The sequence below is a fragment of the Rhynchophorus ferrugineus genome, unplaced genomic scaffold (assembly GCF_030347505.1).
Source record: "Rhynchophorus ferrugineus isolate W39M unplaced genomic scaffold, kcgeb_rfMv2 rfM4, whole genome shotgun sequence".
Classification (NCBI taxonomy): Eukaryota; Metazoa; Arthropoda; class Insecta; order Coleoptera; family Curculionidae; genus Rhynchophorus; species Rhynchophorus ferrugineus.
In genome coordinates, this window is record NW_027472583.1 from 56,000,146 (window position 1) to 56,012,222 (window position 12,077).

Consider the following 12,077-nt stretch of genomic DNA (forward strand, 5'->3'; position numbering starts at 1 on the left):
GTTTTCAACAAATATGGTTTCACTAAATGTATTTTAGTTTTTAATAAATTGTAATTTTGAAACCTGTCAGAACCTGGTGAACTTAGTACTAGATTAGTCTTTGGAAGTTTAGGAGATGGTGTCATATATAGTCATACTCGAAACTTATTGAGTTATGTGTTACACACTTTTAGTGATTTTGGTAGGATAGTCAAATAAGGATAAAAAAAGTAGGGCATCTTATTATGATTCAACGGAAAACTTTTTTATTATAAACTTATTTCAGCTGCTGATTCATCCTTGTAACCAGCCCGGTTAATTATTATTGTCTGGCTATGAGAGTAATCCATAAAATAACAAAATCTAAAGAACTTTTCTCAACAGGATATTATTTTTAACAGCTGTATTGACATAATTCTCTAAAAATATGTTAAATATATAAAAAAAGAGTGGTTTAATAGGTTTAATAATATTACCAAAAATAAACTAACAAAATGGCTTCCATTTCTCTCGAAAAAAGTTGTAATATGATGAAAGAGAGTTTTCGTAACGTAAATGAGGGTTAAATACTTGTTTTTTTTTAATAGATGCACTGGAAATTATTACGGCAACCAATGCGAGTTGGATGGAGAGGTACTTGGGGTTGCTATAGGTGCTAGTGTGGCAGCGATTATCATCATCGGCTTGACTTTGGTTTGTTTGGTTATGTGGAGGTAAGTTTTATGTTTTTCTGTTATCAAACTAGCTTCATTGGATTAACTCTTTAGTCGAAAATGGAGTCGCGAACAGAAAGCTGCAGTAGGCAGTCCTGTGTTCGGTTATATGGCGACGGTCAGCAATACTGTCAAAACACCGGTAGTTGGTGCACCTCCATATCAACTGACTTTAGAAGATAGATTGCGGTGGGCCCAAATCGCTGATGTCATGGCGCAAGCTAACCATTACGCGGTAAGTAAATCTTGAAATACCATCACGAATCAAACCAAGGTGTTGTGTACTTTTAGCCCGAGCCTGGTCTAGCGCCAACGAGACCTTCTTCAGCACTGTTCGGTTATCCAACATTACCTGTTAATAATACTCTCCAGAGGCACCCAGGCTCGATATGTGGAGGTGGCACCGGTACTCTACCGCCAGTTCCATTGCCAAGGTTAAATCTTCAGGTAAATGATGTCTCTAAAACCTTAGTTTTTGTTACTACACTTTTCTAAACAATACAATTGTTGTTTTTATAATGTATTATAAGATACTTAAAATGAGAAAAATAGTCACAATAGAACAACACGATGACTGATGGTGTAACCTAACACTTGTTATTTAATAACATCTTGCTCCTACCATATTTTCAATATATTTTTCTAATTTAGGCACAAATGGCAAGTCGGGCGGCTAGTATGAAACCTGATAATAGCAGCTCCAGCGAAGAAGAGGACAAAATCGACCTATTGGGTAGAAATTTCCATGTACCTAGACCTAAGAGCAGAAGTAATGCTTCTATTGCAGTAAGTATTAATATGTATTATAAATATAGTTTCTATTTTTTATTCAAAATATCTAATTAATAAAAGAAGATAGAAGTTAAATGAAGATGTTAATTGAAATGATTGAAAAATTTTATATTTTAGTGAAATTTAGTTTTTTTATTTTCATTTATAAAATTATTTAAATTATTTGTTCCCAAATAATAAAATCATATTTTAACTATTCTCATTCATGCCTCAGTATTCTTTAACAAAAATGTCCTCTTTTTGCATTTTGACTACAGAATACAGTTTTTTGAATTTTATTCTTTTTCCAATAATTATAAACTACTTTTGATCTTCAAGGAGATAAGACAATTTTCAAGGTAACATGTTAGTCAAGCAGCTGAAATGACACCAATCAGGCAACTGAACTAAGTTATGGTGGATGGGATGGATTACATAACAAATCAATTGAAAGTCCCGGCCTACCATAGTAAATCACATTTTTTTGGCAAAATTTATTTCTTTATTTAACATTCCCTTCAAGGGTGATACACTCATTATAGCGATCCTCCAACTTTTGATAACATTATTGTAGTACAATTTGTCCTTTGCTTCAAAATAGGCCTCAGTTTAGTCGATTACTTCTTCATTTGACGAATATTTCTTCCCAGAGAGCATTCTTTTGATGTCTGAGAACAGGAAATAGTCGCTGGCGGCCAGAACTAGAGAATACGGTGGATGAGGAAGCAATTCGAAGCCCAATTCATGGATTTTTGCCATCGCTTTCACTGACTTGTGACACGATGCACTGTTTTGTTGAAGCAGCACTTTCCTTTTTTTTCAAATGCTGCCGTTTTTCAGCGATTTCGTTCTTCAAAGGGTCCAATAACGCTATGCAATAGTCTGTTGGTGGACCTTCCTTTTTCAAGGTGGTTAATGGAAATTATTCTATCGCATCCCATAATACCACGACCATAACCCTGACGCCATAACCTTACCAGCCGACTGTTGCGTTTTCCCACGCCTTGAGCGGGTTCATCATTTACAGTCCACTCGGATGACTGTCGATTGGACTTCGGAGTGAACTGATGGAGCCATGTTTCATCCATTGTCACATATCGACGCAAAACTCCGGGTTTTTACGCTTGATCATCTTCAAACACTGCTTCGAATCATTAATTCGTCGTTGTTTTTGGCCAAAAGTAAACTCCCGCGTCACCCACTTTGCACAGAGCTTTCTCATACACAAATATTCGTGAAATATATGATGTACACGTTCAGTTGATATTTTTAGAGTGCCTGTGGAATTTTGTGCATTTTTTTAATGTTTTCGTCGGTAACGACCTCTTTTGGGCGTTCTTCACTGCGTTCACCGTCTTCGGGGCTCATTTCACCACGTCTAAACTTAGCATACCAATCCTTCATGGTTGATTTGCCCGGGGCAGTGTCCGTATACACGGCATCAAGCCAAGTTTTTGCTTGAACTGTATTTTTTCCTCCAAAAAGCAATATTTTATTAACACACGAAATTCCTTTTTATAATCAAAAAGCTATAATTCACAAACTAATGATCCGACAGCTGTCAAATTTATACATGCATCTTTTGAGGGTTAGTTTCAATTTTCATTTCATTTCATTTCATTCAATTGACCTGTTATGACCAACTTCAATTCAATATGAACAAATTCAATTCACCAAAAAATACATCCACACTTTATATAAATTACTGTGTGCAAGAACGGACGTCTTGCCACTGTGTCACTTTTTATTGCTTTGCGTTTTTCAATTTCTTGCGTAGCATATAAATTAGTTTCTTTCACCAGTAACAACTTCACCATCAAGACATTCATCCGAAAAAATGAGTTCTCCACCTTTTGTATTATGACATTTGTCACGTCCAATTTCACGCCAACATTCAACATTTTCTTGGGAAAGAAATAATTCGGGATTTTGTTGAATGTCTGTCCACAATATTCCCAATGTCTGATGTTTCGTTATTATCTTCAGATTCGCGATCAACCTCAGATTCGGAAACGACTTCATCTTCACTATCACTTAAATTTTCAGAAGGTTCTTAATCGCTGCCGTCTATACCATCCTCTACAAAAATCCTGTCAAGTTCTGAATTACTTGGATTTTCTTACCCATATTGGGTTCTTGATAATTTAATTATCACAATAATTATAAAACAAGACACTCAAGAACGTCAACAATCTGCCCGTTGGAAATAAGTATTATATGATTTCAGTTATATAATATAACTATCCTGACATGTAGAAGATCACTTCAGTAAGTGATCTACTGTACAACTTATAATCTAAATCTTATTCTAGATATTATTCTAACTTATTTTAAACTCTATCTTAACTTATTCTAAAAACTATTCTAACTTATTCTAGAGGTTATTAAATCTCACTCTATGTGTCTATTAATCAGTTCGTATGGTAGTTTGCGTTTGAGCCTACGCACTTCACTGTCATCGTGCACATTTAACTGTTTGTCCACTAATAGTCCTCCAGAGTACTTCGCACTAACACTTCGAATAGCACTTCGAATAACACTCGTTATGGATTCTATGGGGATATCGCGCTGAATCAGTTTGTTGGACACGTTTACTGACGGGCATGTTCTTCTATAAATGGTGAATGTCACATGGGTGGATTTTATCTCATTTGCTTTGATACGCCACCTTTTCAACCACAATTCGACTTTGTTAAGATGAAGTTGGAGGTATCTTGTGGCTGATATTGTATCCTCGTTTGATGATAAAACCGCTGTATCGTCCGTATATGCTGAAACAGTAGTGATTCTTGAGGTCGATAGGTCAGCTGTATATAATAGATATAACAATGGGCCAAGAACACTGCCCTGTCGAACACCCAAATATATTGAGTGTAGGTCAGTGTATTCGTCACCCTGTTTGACAATAAAGTTTCTGTCAGCGAAGTACGATTTCAGCAGTTGAAAGTGCTTATGGGACAAGCCGTGGCAAGCGCTTAAATGTTGGTTTAGGTTTGAGTATAAATTCTGACTTCTGTTTTGCTCAGTTTTTAATTACCGTATACGCAAAGCTTTGAACGTTTGGTGGAAGGCTCTTCCTCACTACAGTATTTACCACTTGATTCGATCTTTGTCCACCAGAGTATCACCACTTCTAAAAGGAAGAAACCTAACGTCAATTTAGTTATTTTGAATTAATTTATTGTGAATTATTATGTTTTTAAAATGAAAGGTTTTATCTGATTTAACACAAAATCAATGCGTTTTTAAAATCCTTTAAAATTTAGGTACCAAAAAATTAAGTATTTTTTGATATTTTCAGAACCAAAGCGGAATATACTACGACGTCGACTACGACCAGAACGATTTATACAAACCGAGCGGTATCCCCATGAGTACGTACGGCCGAGGGCCATTTTTTAGAAATTAGTTTCGCAATTTATTCGCAATTAGCTTAGTTGTTGAGAATAGAACGCCAGCTGTAAATACGCGAGTGCACCGGACCCGATCGTTTTCGGAACAACACGTTTTGTAATTGAACGTTTCTATCTTCAGAGGTGTTGAACGACCGTGGCTACCGTCGTGGACGAAGTGGCGGGATTGACGATGACGATTGGTGGTTGTATGATGACTTTAGGCACGAACGGCCGAGGGGGAATAGTCCAACGACTTCATTATGATCGAGCATGATTCGTTTCATTGATCCAGTTATGATTAGCTTCTGTATATTGTGTCTAAATTAGCGGCGTCTGGTTAAAAATAGAAAAAAATGCTCAAAAAAAAATGTATATATGCGTAAAGTGCAAAAAATCTTTCTAGTGAATTTTAAAACAATTAATTAATATTATTTATTTTTAATTACCTAATGATTATTGGAATTCAGCATCCGAATATATGATAGTTTATGTATAGGACAATAGTAATCTTGTTAATTGTTGTATAAATAATTCTGTAAATTAATAAATAATTTATTCAAAAATTATTGGAACTAAATTTTTAAAATAATGGTTTAATTAAATTTTGATTGTATCATATTTATTTTTATTTATATATGTTTGTACGACAATATTTTATATATTTTCCTGTACATAACTGAATATTATTGTCTGAAATAAATTAGTTTTAAGTACCTGTTTAAGTGAAGTACTGATATTTTAAATTAAAACTATATTTTTTTTTATGTTTTTATGATAATTAGAATTGTATATTGAATGAACAACACTCAAAGTTAATTAGTTTTATAATCGGTTCTAAAATATTGTTGAACATTGACACTTATCGAAGATTTAATGATTTTAACGTGTAATATCCTGTACATATTTATGTTATAGGTATATTTTAATGTATTGTTTATTTGATGTATTTTATCCAAATATAAATGTAATAAACATGTTAAAACATTCGTTGTATTTAGTTTTTTTATTATCCAACTGAACTTTTTCCTTTAGCATACGTTTCAACGTTATTTTAATTTCAATTCACTGGCAGTGGGAAATATAAAATCAAATAAAAAAAATATCTATATCTATATATATATATATATATATATATATATATATATATATATATATATATATATATATATATATATATATATATATATATATAAATATATATATTTACAAATCTATGTATATATATACATATATATATATATATATATATATATATATATATATATATATATATATATATATATATATATGTATATATATACATAGATTTGTACATAGAACAAGAAACATAGAACTGTAAACAATTTTTCTGGAGAATTTTAAAACATTTATTAGTATTATTTATATTAAACTGCATACTGATTATTGGACTTTAGCGTCCGAATATATGATAGTTTATGTATAAGACAGTAGGAAGATTGTTAAATGTTGTATAAATAATTCTGTAAGTGACGTACTGATATTTTAAATTAAAACTACATTTTTTTCTATGTTTTTACGATAATTAGAATTGTATATTGAATGAACAACACTCAAAGTTAATTAGTTCTATAATCGGTTCTAAAATATTGTTGAACATTGACACTTATCTAAGATTTAATGATTTTAACTTGTAATATCCTGTACATATTTATGTTATAGGTATATTTTAATGTATTGTTTATTTGATGTATTTTATCCAAATATAAATGTAATAAACATGTTAAAACATTTGTTGTATTTAGTTTTTTTATTATCCAACTGAACTTTTTCCTTTAGCATACGTTTCAAGGTTAGTTTAATTTCAATTCACTGGCAGTGGGAAAATATAAAATGAAATCAAAAAAAATATATATATTAATAAATTGCAGTTTTTTTAGAGAATTTTAAAACATTTATTAGTATTATTTATTTTAAACTGCATACTGATTATTGGACATTAGCATCCGAATATATGATAGCTTATGTATAAGACAGTAAGAATCTTGTTAATTCTAGTATAAATAATGCTGTAAATTAATAAATAATTCATCAAAAAAATACTGGAACTAATTTTTCTTAAAACTATGGCTTAATTAAGTTTTGATTGTATCATGTTTATTTTTATTTATATATGTTTGTACGACAATATTTTATATATTTTCCTGTACATAACTGAATATTATTGTCTGAAATAAATTAGTTTTAAGTACCTGTTTAAGTGAAGTACTGATATTTTAAATTAAAACTACATTTTTTTTCTATGTTTTTACGATAATTAGAATTGTATATTGAATGAACAACACTCAAAGTTAATTAGTTTTATAATCGGTTCTAAAATATTGTTGAACATTGACACTTATCTAAGATTTAATGATTTTAACGTGTAATATCCTGTACATATTTATGTTATAGGTATATTTTAATGTATTGTTTATTTGATGTATTTTATCCAAATATAAATGTAATAAACATGTTAAAACATTTGTTGTATTTAGTTTTTTTATTATCCAACTGAACTTTTTCCTTTAGCATACGTTTCAAGGTTAGTTTATTTTCAATTCACTGGCAGTGGGAAAATATAAAATCAAATCAAAAAAATTATATATATTAATAAATTGCAAACTGTTTTTCTAGAGAATTTTAAAACACTTTATTCGTATTATTTATTTTAAACTGCATACTGATTATTGGACTTTAGCATCCGAATATAGATAGTTGATGTATAAGACAGTAGGAATCTTGTTAGTTCTAGTATAAATAATTCTGTAAATTGATACATAATTCATCAAAAAAAATACTGGAACTAATTTTTCTTAAAACTATGGCTTAATTAAGTTTTGATTGTATCATGTTTATTTTTATTTATATATGTTTGTACGACAATATTTAAATAAATTAGTTTTAAGTACCTGTTTAAATGAAATACTGATATTTTAAATCAAAACTAGATTTTTTTCTATTTTTTTAAGATAATTAGAATTGTATATTCAATGAACAATACCCAAAGTTAATTAGTTTTATAATCGGTTCTAAAATATTGTTGAACATTGACACTTATCGAAGATTTAATGATTTTAACGTGTAATATCCTGTACATATTTATGTTATAGGTATATTTTAATGTATTGTTTATTTGATGTATTTTATCCAAATATAAATGTAATAAACATGTTAAAACATTCGTTGTATTTAGTTTTTTTATTATCCAACTGAACTTTTTCCTTTAGCATACGTTTCAACGTTATTTTAATTTCAATTCACTGGCAGTGAGAAATATAAAATCAAATAAAAAAAATATCTATATCTATATATATATATATATATATATATATATATATATATATATAAATATATATATATATAAATATATATATTTACAAATCTATGTATATATATACATATATATATATATATATATATATATATATATATATATGTATATATATACATAGATTTGTACATAGAACAAGAAACATAGAACTGTAAACAATTTTTCTGGAGAATTTTAAAACATTTATTAGTATTATTTATATTAAACTGCATACTGATTATTGGACTTTAGCGTCCGAATATATGATAGTTTATGTATAAGACAGTAGGAATATTGTTAAATGTTGTATAAATAATTCTGTAAGTGACGTACTGATATTTTAAATTAAAACTACATTTTTTTCTATGTTTTTACGATAATTAGAATTGTATATTGAATGAACAACACTCAAAGTTAATTAGTTCTATAATCGGTTCTAAAATATTGTTGAACATTGACACTTATCTAAGATTTTATGATTTTAACTTGTAATATCCTGTACATAATTATGTTATAGGTATATTTTAATGTATTGTTTATTTGCAAATATAAATGTAATAAACATGTTAAAACATTTGTTGTATTTAGTTTTTTTATTATCCAACTGAACTTTTTCCTTTAGCATACGTTTCAAGGTTAGTTTAATTTCATTTCACTGGCAGTGGGAAAATATAAAATCAAATCAAAAAAATTATATATATTAATAAATTGCAAACGGTTTTTCTAGAGAATTTTAAAACATTTTATTAGTATTATTTATTTTAAACTGCATACTGATTATTGGACTTTAGCATCCGAATATATGATAGTTTATGTATAAGACAGTAGGAATCTTGTTAATTCTAGTATAAATAATGCTGTAAATTAATAAATAATTCATCAAAAAAATACTGGAACTAATTTTTCTTAAAACTATGGCTTAATTAAGTTTTGATTGTATCATGTTTATTTTTATTTATATATGTTTGTACGACAATATTTTATATATTTTCCTGTACATAACTGAATATTATTGTCTGAAATAAATTAGTTTTAAGTACCTGTTTAAGTGAAGTACTGATATTTTAAATTAAAACTAAACTTTTTTTCTATGTTTTTACGATAATTAGAATTGTATATTGAATGAACAACACTCAAAGTTAATTAGTTTTATAATCGGTTCTAAAATATTGTTGAACATTGACACTTATCTAAGATTTAATGATTTTAACGTGTAATATCCTGTACATATTTATGTTATAGGTATATTTTAATGTATTGTTTATTTGATGTATTTTATCCAAATATAAATGTAATAAACATGTTAAAACATTTGTTGTATTTAGTTTTTTTATTATCCAACTGAACTTTTTCCTTTAGCATACGTTACAAGGTTATTTTAATTTCAATTCACTGGCAGTGGGAAAATATAAAATCGAATCAAAAAAATTATATATATTAATAAATTGCAAACAGTTTTTCTAGAGAATTTTAAAACATTTATTGGTATTATTTATTTTAAACTGCATACTGATTATTGGACTTTAGTATCCGAATATATGATAGTTTATGTATAAGACAGTAGGAATCTTGTTAATTGTTGTATAAATAATTCTGTAAATTAATAAATAATTCATTCAAAAAATACTGGAACTAATTTTTCTTAAAACTATGGTTTAATTAAGTTTTGATTGTATCATATTTATTTTTATTTATATATGTTTGTACGACAATATTTTATATATTTTCCTGTACATAACTGAATATTATTGTCTGAAATAAATTAGTTTTAAGTACCTGTTTAAGTGAAGTACTGATATTTTAAATTAAAACTACATTTTTTTATGTTTTTACGATAATTAGAATTGTATATTGAACGAACAACACTCAAAGTTAATTAGTTTTATAATCGGTTCTAAAATATTGTTGAACATTGACACTTCTCTAAGATTTAATGATTTTAACGTGTAATATCCTGTACATATTTATGTTATAGGTATATTTTAATGTATTGTTTATTTGATGTATTTTATCCAAATATAAATGTAATAAACATGTTAAAATATTTGTTGTGTTTTGTTTTTTTGTTATCCAACTGAACTTTTTCCTTTAGCATACGTTTCAAGGTTATTTTAATTTCAATTCACTGGCAGTGGGAAAATATAAAATCAATAAAAATTATATATATGCATAAATTGCAAACAGTTTTTATAGAGAATTTTAAAACACTTTATTCATATTATTTATTTTAAACTGCATACTGATTATTGGACTTTAGCATCCGAATATATGATAGTTGATGTATAAGACAGTAGGAATCTTGTTAATTCTAGTATAAATAATGCTGTAAATTAATAAATATTTCATTCAAAAAATACTGGAACTAATTTTTCTTAAAACTATGGTTTAATTAAGTTTTGATTGTATCATATTTATTTTTGTTTATATATCATTGTACTACAATATTTTATATATTTTCCTATACATAACTGAATATTATTGTCTGAAATAAATTAGTTTTAAGTACCTGTTTAAGTGATGTACTGTTTTAAATTAAACCTACATTTTTTTGTATGTTTTTACGATTATTGGAATTGTATATTGAATGAACAATACTCAAAGTTAATTAGTTTTATAATACATTCTAAAATATTGTTGAATATTGACACTAATCTGGGATTAGATGATTTTAAGATATCCTGTATATATTTATGTTATAGGTATATTTTAATGTATTGTTTATTTGATATATTTTATCCAAATATAAATGTAATAAACATGTTAAAATATTTGTTGTGTTTTGTTTTTTTGATCCAACTGAACTTTTTCCTTTAGTATATGTTTCAATTATTTCGGTAATTTTGATTTCAATTCACTGGCAGTGGGATAATATGAAATGAATTCATAAAAAATAGTTATATGCATAAAGTGAAAAAAATCTTTCTAGAGAACTCCATTCATTAATATTTTTTATATTTTAAATAAGTAATGATAATTTGATATTTCCATCTAAATATATGCTAGTTAATGTATAGGATAATACGAAGTTAATTGTTGTATAAATAATTCTGGTATAAATCATAATGAGTACCATGTTTTCAATTCTAACTTTCAAATTCCAATGTTCGAACTTCAAACAACTTTTTTTTAAATATTGGAATGAAAGTATATTTGCTGTTTTTCTAAAATTATTGTTTAATTCAGTTTTAACTCTAAATTGTAATATCTATTTTTCTGTACATAATTGAATTTATTTTAAATACCTTTATAACAACACGTATGTTATGAATCATTCACTCGTTGAATTGGATTATTTGGCTGCTTTTAGAAATTTTAAACTCTATCTATTTTGTATCTAATTCTCTCTATCTATCTATCTGTTTTATCTCTAAATTTTTGAACTAAAATGCGGAAAACAAACTGCTTTACATTAAAATAAATTTCATCAAGGTAATGTACATTTTTATACAACTTACCAATGAAGAACTGATTCAAGTATTATTCCATATTATGAAGATTATATTAACTGCCTGAAATTAAATATTCACACAAAGAAGAGCTAACACCAGCTTATAATAGATCACCATAACATAGAAAAACTATGTTGCAGATCAGGGATATTAATTACATTGACTTAAAAAGCTTTTCTGTATATAAAATCTTAGGAGTGTGTGATATGGACGATGTACATATTTTGAACCATTATATAAAGTGGCTATTGACAGATATTTTTAAAGTGCTTAAATATGTTAAAAGCTATTTTCAATCAATAATCAGAATAAACAGGGTGAATGTCAAACCCCTGTTGTCAGAAATCAATTGATAAAATCTCTTGAACGACATTGCTCCTGGTCGCATAATCTTTATGGACGAAATTAATTTAACATTTCAAAAAACTGAACATATGAATTGTCTGAAGACGGTGTTATT

At 27.6% G+C, this 12,077-nt stretch overlaps 1 protein-coding gene across 2 annotated transcripts in view; it reads left to right on the top strand.

Moving 5' to 3' along the window:
- Positions 1-5,271, top strand: part of pwn (calcium-binding EGF-like domain-containing protein pawn) — a 55,832-nt gene extending 50,561 nt beyond the window's left edge. The window contains exons 14-19 of one of the 2 annotated variants that reach the window (XM_076403414.1): positions 567-692; positions 747-927; positions 984-1,139; positions 1,344-1,478; positions 4,765-4,837; positions 4,998-5,271. In XM_076403414.1, the coding sequence (XP_076259529.1) occupies positions 567-692; positions 747-927; positions 984-1,139; positions 1,344-1,478; positions 4,765-4,837; positions 4,998-5,122 (796 nt within the window). In that variant the 3' untranslated portion in view covers positions 5,123-5,271. Of the gene's footprint in view, positions 1-566; positions 693-746; positions 928-983; positions 1,140-1,343; positions 1,479-4,764; positions 4,885-4,997 lie in introns of those variants that run through there. The other variant, XM_076403415.1, reaches the window with a different exon arrangement.
- Positions 5,272-12,077: the final 6,806 nt, after the last annotated feature.